We start from the raw sequence: 14348 nt of genomic DNA, 5'->3' as shown, positions 1-14348 counted from the left end.
CACACACACACACAGAAAAAAGAGGTGGGGGTTGAGGTAGAAAGGAACAGTTTGGGGGTTTATGCCGTGTTACTGGTTTCCTTGCTGCCGCTCGGCTGCTGGTCTCTTCTTTGGCCTCAGCAGAGAGCGGCTACCCAGAATGCTCCATGGGCCCTAATCAAAGGGACGGGTTCTTTGGGAATACATTCACACACGTATAATCAATCCATCACTTTATTACGGTCCGAGACCAGCACAACATTAATTCAGCAACAGCAACCATACAAAATATGGTTATACTTATATACGGAATAACGGGCTCAAGTTAAAGGAAGCCAGATTCCAGCTGGACATCAGGAAAAACTTCCTGACTGTTAGAGCAGTACGACAATGGAATCAGTTCCCTAGGGAGGTTGTGGGCTCTCCCACACTAGAGGCCTTCAAGAGGCAGCTGGACAACCATCTGTCAGGGATGCTTTAGGGTGGATTCCTGTATTGAGCAGGGGGTTGGACTCGATGGCCTTGTGGGCCCCTTCCAACTCTGCTATTCTATGATTCTATGATTCTAAGTAGTACATATATACACACATATATATATCCAGCGAAGGATTCCAGAAAACAAATGCAGCGCAGAGGAAGAAAATGGCACCATATCCACCGTGGACTCCTCTTCCATATCCCTTTGGGATATAAGAACAAAATCCGATGCATGTTTAGACGGGGGGGGGGGGGGTCCCGTAATTCCCAGCATAGGCGTTGCAGGACTTGTTTTTTTCTGTTGGAACACGCACAGGATTGTGCCCTAAATCAGCTAAGTTTTGGGGGCTAGTCCGAGCTAACCAGGGCTGCATGTATGACGGCACTCGGAACATGTGGAATTCCAAGAACCGCAGCTTCCTTTAACCATCCGCCCCCACCCTCTCTCTCTCTCTCGCCCTCATGGTTTCAAAGTTAATTGAGTAATACCTCAGAACCGGAAAGAACGTGGGTGGTGTGCACACATGCAGAGTTCCCAGGGCTTTGCCCGCTGGTGTCCCCTCCCTGCTGGTGGGCGGCAGCGAAATGATAGGCACGTGTACGCTTGCTGAAATTGTGAGCCATTGTGGTGTAGTGGTAAGAGTGTTGGACTGGGAGTCGGGGGATCCGGGTTCTAGTCCCCACTCGGCCATGAAACTCACGGGGTGACTTTGGGCCAGTCACAGACTCTCAGACCTAAACTACCTCGCAGGGCGGTTGTGAGGAGAAAATGGAAAGGACGACGATGTCCACGTAAGCCGCCCATGTAACCCGCCTTGGGTTCCTTGCACGTGGAAAAAAGGTGGGATATAAACGTAGTAGTAGTAATAATCTCACCGAATTTAGCTTTCCTTGGCAGAGAACTGCACACAGTTTTCCTATGCCCAAGTACGACTCGAGAGCAAGTTTCCAGACCCAATCAAACAGGTTCACTTTAGAAGACTCCCTAGCACAGCCTTCCTCAAGCTGGGGCGCTCCAGATGTGTTGGACTACAACTCCCAGAATGCCCCAGCTGGCTGGGGCATTCTGGGAGGTGCAGTCCAACACATCTGGAGCGCCCCAGCTTGAGGAAGGCTGCCCTAGCAGGTGTTTCAGGATCTCCATGGCATGGGAACACCTCGAGGGAACGACGTCAGCTGAGAGGACAGACCATAAAACACAGACTTCTCCTGCTTCCCAAGGCCTGTGGTGCCTCCTTCCCTCCTACACTGAGCTTTAGGGTGGATTCCTGCATTGAGCAGGGGGTTGGACTCGATGGCCTTGTAGGCCCCTTCCAACTCTGCTATTCTATGATTCTATGAAGGTTGGGCCTCAGGTGGAGAGGGCCTACTTCCCCCCCCCCCCGCCCCCCAAGATTACAGAGGCAGGCCGGGTGTCGTGTTTCTAAAAACTTCCCACCATCTTGGGAGACAATAGCGAGGCCTGCTAAGTAATCTACAAAGCTTTATTCAAGCAATAAATGTCTCTTCCTACCTGAAGAGAGACTAATCTCTAGGAACTTCCCCCTAGGCAAAGCTATGCAAACGAAGCGAGACAATTGTTCTTTCAAGAAGAATGGAAAGCCCTTTCCCGAGATGCGTTAACTTCAGAGAGTCTAGTTCTGAGGCAGCTTCTGATGGGACGCCAGACGGGCTGACTTTCTCTCGCCTTCCTTTAGCTCCGCCCGTTTTAGCCTGCAGCGTACTCTAGGATGGGCTAACTTCTCTGTGTTCTTCCCCTCGGAAGAATGTTGGCTTCCCACTGACTGTGTATTGTTTGTCTTTGAGGAGATAAGCTCTGGAGAGGGTTCACTCCCAGCGGGTGAAGAGCCCGTGAGAGCTTCCACCCCCACTGGTACAGGCTGGCCTGTTTCTGGCGCCGACTGCTCCACTTCAGAGTCTGATTCTGATTGATCACCTGAAACACCTTCTTCCAACCCAGGGGGAGCATGGCTAGACACTGGGGGAAAGAAAAGGGTAAAAGGGATGGTGGCACAGTGGCTGGATCACCAAAGGAAGATAAGCACGTTGGCGTTTGCTCCTCGAAAGCGCCTCGACCCCCAGCTTTAAGGGCAAAAGAACAAGCTAGAGCAGCCGCCCTGAAGCCACGTGGGAAATCGCTCTGTTGGAAGCCTGCCATGTGAACTGCTCAGGGGATCCCGGTGTGGGTTCAAGCCAAACCACGGTAAAGGAAGATTCACTGCCGAATGGCAAAATGGGCACAATCTATCCTGTGAGCATTTTAGAGACAGGAGTTCCTAAACGCAAGCGGGGTTCATCCCCCAGATTTACCTGAGGAGTTGGAGGCTCCACTTTCCTCTTCTTCTTCTGGTTCTGCTTGTTCGTTCTTGGATAGACAACCAACATCTCCAACCACCTGCAAGTGAGAGAGAGAGAGAGAGAAGAGCGCCGTAAGTTAAGGAACGTATCAAGTGGAGCAACAGGGGAAAGGCTCAGGCCAGACGGGACGGGCCGCAGTCCCTCCTTCCCGGAAGCAGCCTGGCTGCCTGTCTCAGAGCCTCTGTCCAAAGGCAGTGCTGGAGGGATGCGCCTCTGGGCTGTTCTGGGCTGGGAGGTTCAGAATTTTCAGGGCAAGGGAGGCACCGCGAAGGCGGGTGATTCGAGAAACGACGACAGAGAAAAACTCTCGCCAGGACTCTGTTGTCATGTCATATCACACACACACACACACACACTGCTTATTCTCCACACATCCAAGTAGCCTGGGGAGAAGCCACTGTCAGTACAAGGGTGAGGAAAGGAAAGGAACCTCTCGTGCCAGCACTGAGTCATTACTGACTCTTGGAGGGACGCCAGCTTTCGCTGACATTTTCTTGGCAGGCCTTATATAGTGGGGTGGTTTGCCGTTGCCTTCCCCGGCCGTGATTACCTTTCCCCCAGCTAGCTGGGTACTCATTTTACCGACCTTGGAAGGATGGAAGGCTGAGTCAACCCGAACCGGCTGCCTGACACCAGCTTCCGCTGGGATCGAACTCAGGCCGTGGGGAGAGTTTCAGCTGCAGAAACGGCTGCTTTACCACTCTGCGCCACACGAGGCATACAAGGGTGAAGCACCCGCCTTTTGGGCAAAGGGCCCCGAGTTCCATTGCCGGTGTCTCTAGGGAAAAGAAGGGAAAGCGCTTCTGCCCGAGGTTCATGGAGCTGTCACAGCAGACAATATTGGGCCCCGAGCATCAGCGGAGCTCTATATCCAGCTGCCCTTAAAAGACGGTCCAGAGCTCCACGCTGCTCTATGAAGGACCATTCGGGGTCGGGTCGGGGGTCTGGATACCCGTAAAGACAGTTCAAGGTGTCAACTATTCCTCACACTCTGCATGGGCTGCCTATTCGCTTCCACGCTGATCTCAAAGTACTGATGTTGACTCGTAAGGCCCTAATCCAGCCTTCCTCAACCTGGGGCACTCCAGATGTGTTGGACTACAACTCCCAGAATGCCCCAGCCAGCGGCTGGGGCATTCTGGGAGTTGCAGTCCAACACATCTGGAGCGCTCCAGGTTGAGGAAGGCTGCCCTAATCGGCTTGGGCCCAAATACTGGTCGGAGTGCCTCTCCCTGCACGTACCTGTCCAGCTTTTGAAACATTTGGGAGGGGGCCCCTGCTCATGGTCCCACCCAAAGCCACTGCCCTGGGAGCAGTCACCCTAGCGAGGGTCTCCTTGGCTGGGCCTCTGGAGGTGCGTCAGGCAACTTCTGTAGTTTTGTTTTGCCAGTTCCGTAAGACGCCCCTCTTCATCCCAGCCCTTTTGGGGCATTCTGGGGGAATCTTCAGTTTTCTGTCTGTTGAACCCTCCCGGGCACACACAGATTATCTCTCCGCTGGTTTTATAGCATTTTTTTATTATTAGCATGTTTCTTTTTTATTCTTACTTTTTATTTTTAAACTGCTCTGCGATTTGTTATGAATAACAGTATGTAAGGTAAAACGAAACGAAACGAAACACAGGCTCCAGGGGATGGACTTGGAGGAGTGCAGCAGTGTTGCAAGCGAAGCCACTCTGAGCTTCCTAAATGAAGAGGAGTTAAACCAACTATTTAAAGAAAAAATCCAGAACGCTTAGGCTTTGGGGTATACCTTGCGCATCTAAATGCACGTGAAGACATAGTTACCGCAACGACCAGGTTCGGACGACACACCGCTGCTCAACATGGGTTATTTAAATCAAACCATGGGTTATGTGAGGGTCATTTAACCCTCACATAACTCACACTCGACGGGTTCGCACAACACGACAACCCCTGGGCGGGAGTTACATATTCAAAATGGCAGCCACATGCGCCTCGCCGTGGGAAGCTACTGCCAGCCAGTGTGGGGAATACTGAGCTCAATGGACCAAGAGTCTTACTGGGCAGAATGTAAGTTCCCTACAATCTCAAGAAACTCAGCCTACACGGAGGTCTTTTTCGGAGGCCTTTCTCTGGGGGCCGTCAAAGGCCAGGAGGGTCTCCACCAGTAATGGGGCCTTCTTGATTTGTGGTGAGCTTGCTCTGGAGCTCTTTCCCCAGGGAGTCTGCGCTTGGCCTCTACTCTTCTGTCCTTCTGGCAACAGGAAGAGACCTTGTTACGTTCCCAGGGCCTTTTTTCAAATATTGCTTGAGCTGGTCTTGATCCTGCTTCTGCCGTGTTTTCATTGTTCTGTTGTGGAATTACGTTGGTTTCAATCGTGTGCTCGACTCTTTTACTATTATTTGCGAAGTGCCCTGGGAGCTGAAGGACAGGATATGCACGTGTGTATAGACATATAGTAAAACAAACCAAGTTGGACACAATCCGTCCAATGTGGGGCACAACAGCAGCCATGTCATCTCACAGTTCCCATGCGTTTCACTGGGGGCTGTGCAGGAGAACTCCCCACTTTATCGGACCTCATGGGTCACATTGGATCAGGTTACGGTGACAATACTTATATCGTATTCAAATCCAGTTTTTAAATTCCCAAACTGAGACTGAATCCTGGCAAGACGGAAGCCCTGTGGGTGAGTGGTTCCCGAGTCCGGGAGACAGGCTCCTTGCCTGTTCTGGATGGGGTTGCACTGTCTCTGAAAGATCAGGTTCGTAGTTTGGGGGTACTCTTAGACCCATCTCTGTCGCTGGAGGCTCAAGTAGCCGCCACATCTTGGAGCCTTTTACCAGCTTCGGTTGGTTCTCCAACTACGGCCTCTCCTGGACAGGGATCGCTTGGCCACGGTGGTACAAGCACTGGTAACCTTAAGGCTGGATTACTGCAACGCACTCTATGTGGGGCTGCCCTTGAAGCTGCTCCAGAAGCTGGAGTTAGTGCAGAATACTGAAGCTCGGCTGTTGTCTGGAGCTGCCCCATTCCAGCATGGAACTCCTCTGCTGAGGGAACGGCACTGGCTGCCTATTCGCTACCGGGCCAGGTTGAAGGTTCTTGTACTTGTGTACAAAGCCCTAAACAACTTGGGACCAGGAGACCTGAGAGAGAGAGCGCCTTCTCCCCTACCAACCTTCCCAGTCACTGAGGTCTGCACCTGGTGGTCCAACATAGATCCATCCTCCGATTGGAGTCCACCAGGGGTAGAGCCTTCAGCGTGGTGGCTCCCCTCCTGTGGAACTCCCTGCCTCTGGAGGTCAGACAGGCGCCAACTTTGTACTCCTTTCAGCGCCTCCTGAAAACATTATTCCAGGAAGCCTTTCCTTAATGTCCACCCATGAGTCACTATATTTTGCTTCTTTTAAAATCTGTTTTAAGTGTTTTATTCTGTTTTTATTTTCATTTTATCTTGTACACCGCTCCGAAATTTTCAATGGGGAGCGGCAAATAAATATTGTAAATAAATAAATAAATAAATAAACATCCGAAAGAGAACGCGGTTGCCAAGCGAGCAGGAAAATGTTCCTGCCCCCACTAGAAATGGTTGCTTTCATTCCGCCTCCCAAGCAAGCTCACGCCGTCACCGGCTTCTCATCTGCCTTCCAATACACACAGCCCACATCGTCAAGCGTTTGGGTGCCGTCAGTGTTTCCATTGCTAAGCTGCTACTTTTCAGAAGTTTATGAAACATGGCCATAAAAATAAAATTCTGTCTCTCTCTCTCTCTCTCCACCCGCTGCCCCGGTACCCCCAGGCTGTAAGTTGGCACACGCAAGAACCTTGGCTTCTCAAGAGACGGCAAGGACACAGAGAGCAGAAAAGTAAAACCACACAAAAACCACCCCGAATTCCCACATCGTCCTTGCAGCCAGCAGCCACAAACCTAAGACAGACAGACGTCCTTTTGCCAACTGGGAAGCCATTCCAACCTCAAAAAATGGAAAAGATCTCAGAACACCAGGGAATAAAGAGCAGAAAGACAGATGCCGGCTCTCTAAGCCTGAGCTGCTAGAAATTCATGGATCCAATTGAGATTTTCTACCTGCTCGTTTGAAGGACTTTTCTGGCCTCTTTGGTCCAGCCACCACAAATTAAGGAGGCAGCTGCACCTCTCTGCCCTAGGGAGGCGGTGGGCTCTCCCACACGAGAGGCCTTCAGCATGCAGCTGGACAGCCATCTCTCAGGGATGCTGTGAGGTGGACTCCTGCACTGAGCAAGGCGTAGGACCCGAGGGCCTATTTTATGATTCTATGATACTCCCAGGAAGTCCTCACTGGCCCTCACCTCTGGATGGGACTGATGAGAGTTCAACCTCTGGTTGCATTGCACCGTTTGGGTCACTACAGCCCCGTGATGCTCAGGAACCTCTCGCATTACTCAGCGCCGGCCCACACGGACACATTTCTCTACATGCACGTGGCCCAGGTGAACTAGGTGCCGCCCAACCCTCGGCTGTGTGGAGCGAGAACCTGAAAAGAGCCCTGCTGGATCATGTCACGGGTCCATCTAGTCCAGCATTCTCTTCACACAGTGGCCAAACAGGGGCACCTGAGTGCAACAGCACCCTCCTGCCCATGGTTTGAGGCCTCCGCCACAATGCCTGCTGGGAAACGTAGCTCCCTGGCTCATTCTTAGCTCCAGGCCTGCCAGGATCCTTTTGTATAAAATGTCATAAATAAATAGGCAGAAAAAAGAGAAGGCTGTGGTTTGGAAACAATCCCTTATGCCTGGAACGCTCTTCCAGAACATTTGAGAACTACAAGTTCAATCGCAGCTTTTAAAGCTTAACTAAAAACTTTTCTTTTTCCTAAAGCTTTTAAAACTTGATGTTGTGCAGACCTTATACTGTTAGTTTTACCCTACCCTGTGCCTGTTTGCATTCTCTTCCCCTCCTTATTGTTTTACTATGATTTTATTAGATTGTAAGCCTATGCGGCAGAGTCTTGCTATTTACTGTTTTACTCTGTACAGCACCATGTACATTGATGGTGCTATATAAATAAATAATAATAATAATAATAATAAAAACATCACAACAACTATCATAGATGAATAATTCAAAAACTTTACAAATGTACAAAGAACAGGCACATCAACAATATTTCTAGGATGTTCACACTAACATTCACAACAAAGCCTGCAATATAAACTCCTAATATACATATAATGAACTATTCACATAAAGCGTCTACGTATATATACAGTACAAATAGCTGTTTCGAAGATTCTTCCTCAATATGACGCAACTGGTTTACAAAAGGAGCCACGGCTACACAATTAGAAAGGAACCCACCAGGGTTTATCACCATATCATTCTTAAGTCCTCCAAGCCGACAGAAATGCTCTCAGAACTTAAAGTTCACAGTGGCCAAACAAGGGGACCTGAGCTCATTCTTAGCTCCAGGCCTGCCAGGATCCTTTTGTATAAAATGTCATAAATAAATAGGCAGCAGCCTTCGCCTGCCTGGGTCCCAGCAGATGTTTCGGGCAACAATCTCATCATCCCCCATCACCGGTTATGCTGGCTGAGGCTGATGGGAACTGTAGGCCACAACATCCGGAGGGACTCGGGCTAAGGAAGGCAGCCTTATCTTCACAGACATTCGGGCTCAAAAGTAATTGTCTGAAACCGCCACGCTGCCCCAAAACTTAAATGCGAAATTCGAGACACGGTGCGGCTCACCTGCCTCCTACTTCCGCAACATGCCAGCCCCAGCTGCATGCTGCTCATTTCTTTTTAATCATTTAAAATCAGCCCATAAAGGGAGAAGGCAAAGGCTCCAAGCTGAGCTGTTTTTGCAGGTTTTGCAGCAGGAAAACTCTCATGGCGACGAACCGGGGGGGGCGGGGGGATTTCTTTCCGAGGTCACATAACCAGCCGATTTCTTCCCATTTGTGACCGATTCGGGTTTCATCCTAACAATACAAGTCCTGCCACTGTTTACATTTACTTTTAAACCCTTGCAACTTTTCTTTAGGCAACAAGTTGTTTGGTTGTTTTATGATGGTTTTAATTTTTGTGAATCGCCCAGAGAGCTTCGGCTATTGGGCGGTATAAAAATGTAATAAATAAATAAATAAATAAGTGTCACGATGAGGCGACCGGCGTGAGAACGGTTCTCCAAGGCGGCGTTGGGACGGGGTCGCTGTTACGCCGGCTACAGCACCACCGAGAAAATCCAGAAAGCAATTCATTCCTGCACGTCGGGACCCCGCTGGGCAGGGCAGCCGTGGCAGGGCGACAAAGCAACAAGCAAATCCTGCCAAACAGGTCAGGTCCAATTCCAGAGCCTCTCCCTTCCCTTCCCTTTCTGTTCTGCTCGTTTTAATGCCACTCCAGTTTTTACACCTGAAATGTTTCAGGATCTACAGGTTTAAGATGGGGGAAAGTAACGAACGACAGATGTGAAATGAATACAGGGGCTGCCGCCCTGCTGCGGTTCCATCACAATTAGTTGCCGCTTTTGCTCTACAGACGCCCGCTGAGCTCGTCTGCCGCTGGGGCAGCACTTAGAACTGAACATGCTCCTAGTCCTCAATCATTCACATCCGCCCGGGTTTCTAAAACAATACTTGAAAGATGCCAAATAGTACTGGAAAATTTAGGGCCAACCCTCCAGCATTCTGGCACCCCACAGACAATATTAAAATGGCATCCCCTCTATCTATTCTGGAATTTAAGCCCTCACTTTTTCATAGAATCATAGAATAGTAGAGTTGGAAGGGGCCTATAAGGCCATCGAGTCCAACCCCCCGCTCAATGCAGGAATCCACCCTAAAGCATCACTGACAGATGGTTGTCCAGCTGCCTCTTGAAGGCCTCTAGTGTGGGAGAGCCCACCACCTCCTTAGGTCACTGGTTCCATTGTCGTACTGCTCGAAGAGTCAGGAAGTTTTTCCTGATGTCCAGCTGGAATCTGGCTTCCTTTAACTTGAGCCCATTATTCCATGTCCTGGGAGGATCGAGAAGAGATCCTGGCCCTCCTCTGCGTGACAACCTTTCAAGTAGTTGAAGAGTGCTATCAGGTCTCCCCTCAATCTTCTCTTCTCTGGGCTAAACATGCCCAGTCCTTTCAGTCTCTCCTCTTTAATACTCAAGAGCTTACTTTGGGTTTTGTCAGCAGAAATTAAGACAATGCTGACCAACTGACCCGGTTTGCATGAACTGGCAATTCCTGGGTGGTTTAATCCAGGAATTCCTGTGTCCGGGTGGGAGCGGACAAACGCAGTGTCCCTTGCACACTTGTGGCTTCCATTTTCAATCAACAACTGAAGAACGGAATCCCAGCCCCATTCCTGGGCTGTTATCGTGACGTCTGAACCTGGAACTCTGGGTTGTTTAAGGCTTAAACAGCCCAGAGTTAACCCAACAACATAGTCTTTAGAATTTCAGCTGCAAATCTGAACTCACGGCCAGAGTGGTCTTCTAAGGACATCTTAAAAGCAGTTGGAAGTGTTTGACTCAGAACTGAATTCAAATCTCTCAGCCCAGCCAACCTTGCAGGTTTCTTTGGGCAAGGATGAACTGCCCTCTTAGGACAGGGTTTGAATGAAGATTTGATTTATTCATGGGGATCAACCTACGTAGTTCCATGACTAGCTGTGCTCTCAGAATTTCAGGTGTCTATTAGTTTCCTTAGAGCGAGTGTCTCTGGACCGTTTATTCCCATCCTGTGTGCTGGCAGAAAAGAACCGTGTGGCGGGGTGGCGCTTTAGGCTGGTGATTCCGACATCAGTAGGGTTGTGAATCCGAGTTTCAATCAGAAACCTAAAGGAGCTTTCTGGAGTACTGACTGGTTCTGACTGAAACCCGGAGCAGGTCACCACCCTACTGAGATTGGGACCCACCAGCCTCCATGGCATGGACATTGTCCAACTCAGCCCCTGGGATTCGGGACTTGGGAGCCCCTGAACAAAATGGGTGCTGAACAACGCCAGATCCAGAAACGCCCCCTCTCTAAATACGCGGGTGTCTCTTGCCCTCTCAGGCTGCAACCCAAAGAGCCCTCCCCCGCCCCCTGGTTGGCACGCGAGGCGTTCTGCACGGCCGGCCGGCTCCCTCCCAGCCTCAGCCGCCTCACCACTCACCCACTGATGATCTCTTTGTTCTCGGCTCGGATGAAATGCTCCTTCTCGGGTGTCAGGATGCAAAGGGAGAACTTCTGCCCAGTCCTGCTCTCTCCGTCTACGACGTCCGTACACTGGTTCATGTTGATGGTGCCCTGTGGCAGCGTGGTCGGCTGCAAGGAAAAGAGGAAAAGAGGGAAAGGTTGTGAGAAGTGAAAAAGAGCACACCCGCACACCCACCGTCTTTTCGTGTTCCGTTTCCTGTAGAGCATCAGAGAGAAGCAACTTCTAAATAAGTACAGTTATCATACAATTAGAAGAACAGGAGGCTACTAATTGAATGCCTTTCGCTTGATTTTCGGTCTCAGCAGGTTTTACTTTGCGAACCACTCAGAGAGCTCCAACTATTTGGGTTGTATAGAAATACAATCAATCCATGCTAATTTACTGTTGTTGTTTTCTGAAATACACAAGTCTTCGGGGACCTCTTTTGCTTGCTGTAGGAACAGAGGAACCTTCATCACGCGCATGTAGGAATACACATATAACTGTTTTCCCTGTTACAAAAGGTGGGTCACTGCCCCAGATACGGAAACGTCTCTTCATTTGTACATGGGAGGAAACAGCAGACAAATGGACCCTTCAAATCTTCACTTTGGTCTAATGAATCCCTACGAGTAGTGTGCCACCCAAATAGATGCCCTATAGCAGCCTTCCTCAACCTGGGGCGCTCCAGATGTGTTGGACTGCATCTCCCAGAATGCAGAGTTGTAGTCCAACATCTGGAGCGCCCCAGGTTGGGGAAGGCTGATCTAGGCCTTTGTGGGAGGTTGATAATCCTATCATGTCTGCTTCAGGCATGATCATACCAATGGTTTCCCTGTATAGAGGCGCCGCAGAATTATTTTCTGAAAGGAGGGTGTCCGTTGTGTGCCTGTAGCAGTTGCTGCTCAGGGTCTGCCTTCCCTCAGTCCAGAGACCCACTTCGAACAGAGTCAGTCTCTCTCTCTCTCTCTCGTTCTTCACGTGTGTATAATGTCAAGGACTCCTCTAGGCGTTGGCAGCTCTTTCTCAAACTCAGAAACAAACACTTTTTGGGGTGCAACAACACAGCATGGCTCCCATTTTAATTCTAAAGCATGCCTTTGCCATTAACCCTTTGGAAACCTCAGGCTTCCAAAAGAGTAGCTTTCTAGTGAAGTTAAACCGCAGCCTATCCCAACCTGATGCCCTCCAGATGTGTCGGGCCTGGCTGGCTGGGGCATGCCGGGAGTTGTGGTGCAACACGCCTGGAGGGCATCCAATTGGGGAAGGCTGCAAACCATCTCAGGTGGTTTCGTTCGTCAGTGCAATGGCAGCCATAAATTGTCATCCTCCTTGCTTCCTTCCCAACACGCTGGGAAGGAGTGGTGGAGAAAGCAGCCGGCGCACTAGCGAATGTGGCACAAACAGCGTCGTGGGAGGAATAAGAAGCCAAGGAGATGCTTCATTAGAATTTCCCTGGGGCACAGCTGATCTGTGTTTACATACACAAAAAAACGCCCCCACGGCCGGCGTCGCCTTGCCAAGACAGAAATAAATAAATTGAAAAGTTGGTGCACGCAGCATTCTCTTCTGGAAGAGATCTTCTGAATCACCACCCCGAGTCCACAAGGTAACACACACACGCACACACACACACACAATATGCTTTGCTGTATTTTCTATTTCTACAAGCCATTGTAAAGCTTCCAAGGCAACTTGGAAAGGATGCAAGACAAGCCTCCCAAAAGGAGCAGAAGGATAAAAGAAGAGGTGGTGGGCAACACTCCTTACTCCATCCGACCGCTGGGATCTGCCTATGCAGGAGGATCAGGCTCTCCTTACGAGCGCCCACCTCCCTCTGTGAAACACATCGCGGGAGTCAAAAAGAAGAGGAAGAAATCGTGGAGCCCAACGTAGTTTCCAGAACAAGCCAGCCCAGAGCTGTTTTGATGGCTACTTTGCAGAGGTGGGAGACCTCTTTCAGGTAGAGGGCTGGAAATGATTTCGGAGAAGCTCTCCAAGGCCACATTTAAATAGTGGGCAGGGCCAAAAGGCACAGAATCATAGAGTTGGAAGGGGCCATAAGGCCATCGAGACCAACCCCCTGCTCAATGCAGGAATCCACCTTCAAGAATCCCTGGCAGACAGCTGTCCGGCTGCCTCTTGAATGCCTCTAGTGTGGGAGAGCCCGCCATCTCCCTAGGTCATTGGCTCCATTGTCGTACTGCTCTAACAGTCAAGACCTTTTTCCTGATCATAGAATCCTAGAATAGTAGAGCTGGAAGGGGCCTCTAAGGCCATCGAGTCCAACCCCCTGCTCAATGCAGGAATCCACCTTAAAGCATACAAAAAGGATGGGGCCAAAAATGGGGAAAATACTATCTTATTGTGGCTTAAAGCTCTTATTGCCAGTAACTAAACTTCAGGAGAGGAATTTTCGACATTTTAGAATGAGAGGGAAAACAACACAAAAAAACTAATAAACTATTGGTGAATAGTGGAAAGACAAACACGGCCTTCCCAAATGCACCAATGTAGTGCTCAGCTCCCAAAACGCATCAAAATATGTCTAAAATGGATATTTAAATGTGAATTTTTGAGCGGAATTTGAAAAATTGCAGATTCATACAGCAAGGGAACGGACCTATTGGTGAACCCTTATTGGTGAACACACCCCAAAGTTACTCAGACTGGAAAGAAATTGTCGCCGTCGTCCCTGAGACTAATACCGGCCTTCCTTACAGGATTGTTGTGAGGAGTACTGCGATAACCCACGCGAAGTGCTTTGAACACGTAATATGGCTATAAAAATTCAAAATCAGAATTATTACCATCATTGTTTTTGCTTTGCTTTGCTTTTTTTTTCATGTAAACCAGGCTTTTCAGTTGTCGCCCGCCTGGTTGGCGAAGGCAAACGGAAGATTAACTGCAGGACGACCAGGAAATGAAACTCTGGCAAACTGGGAAAGCTTGGGTTGTTATGTTAACTTCTCAGTGTCTTCATTCTGTTTATCTTCACGTTTAAACAATGGAAGGGAAGTGTATCTGGTGTCTTAAAATATTTACAAATATTTCCATTAAAAATGGTAAGTAAAAGGGTTGAATTGTTTGAATTTAACATTTAAGCCACGCTACGTGTGCTTTTCACTCCTATGTGTGTTCATCTGCTTTGGACTACTGGGGAATATTTGAGACGGGAGGCCTCCAAAAATGTTCCGAATCAACATTTTCTATAAAATAATAATAATAATAATAATGATGATGATGATGATGATAATAATGCATCACTGTTGGCAATACTGGCATTGCCTTCCCTCTGCAGAGAGTTAGAAGTCTAATGCCCCATGGCCCCCATGGCCCCAGGCTGATCTTTTTTCCCACACCTTGCCCACAGGGCCTTTATTTATTATTACATTTATATCCCACGATG

At 49.3% G+C, this 14348-nt stretch overlaps 1 protein-coding gene across 8 annotated transcripts in view; it reads right to left on the bottom strand.

The window, feature by feature from the left end:
* MPRIP (myosin phosphatase Rho interacting protein) overlaps positions 1 to 14348 on the bottom strand; it is a 477073-nt gene that overhangs the window by 394257 nt on the left and 68468 nt on the right. For all 8 annotated transcript variants that reach the window (XM_063143223.1, XM_063143225.1, XM_063143224.1 and 5 more), the window contains 2 exons: positions 10916 to 11067; positions 2767 to 2851 (listed from right to left, as the gene is read on the bottom strand). In XM_063143223.1, coding sequence (XP_062999293.1) covers positions 2767 to 2851; positions 10916 to 11067 — 237 coding nt within the window. The remainder of the gene's footprint in view (positions 1 to 2766; positions 2852 to 10915; positions 11068 to 14348) is intronic.

Source organism: Elgaria multicarinata, chromosome 17 (assembly GCF_023053635.1).
Source record: "Elgaria multicarinata webbii isolate HBS135686 ecotype San Diego chromosome 17, rElgMul1.1.pri, whole genome shotgun sequence".
In the NCBI taxonomy this organism is placed as follows: domain Eukaryota; kingdom Metazoa; phylum Chordata; class Lepidosauria; order Squamata; family Anguidae; genus Elgaria; species Elgaria multicarinata.
The sequence above is the reverse complement of the archived record's forward strand: the minus strand, read 5'-3'. Positions and strand labels throughout refer to the sequence as shown.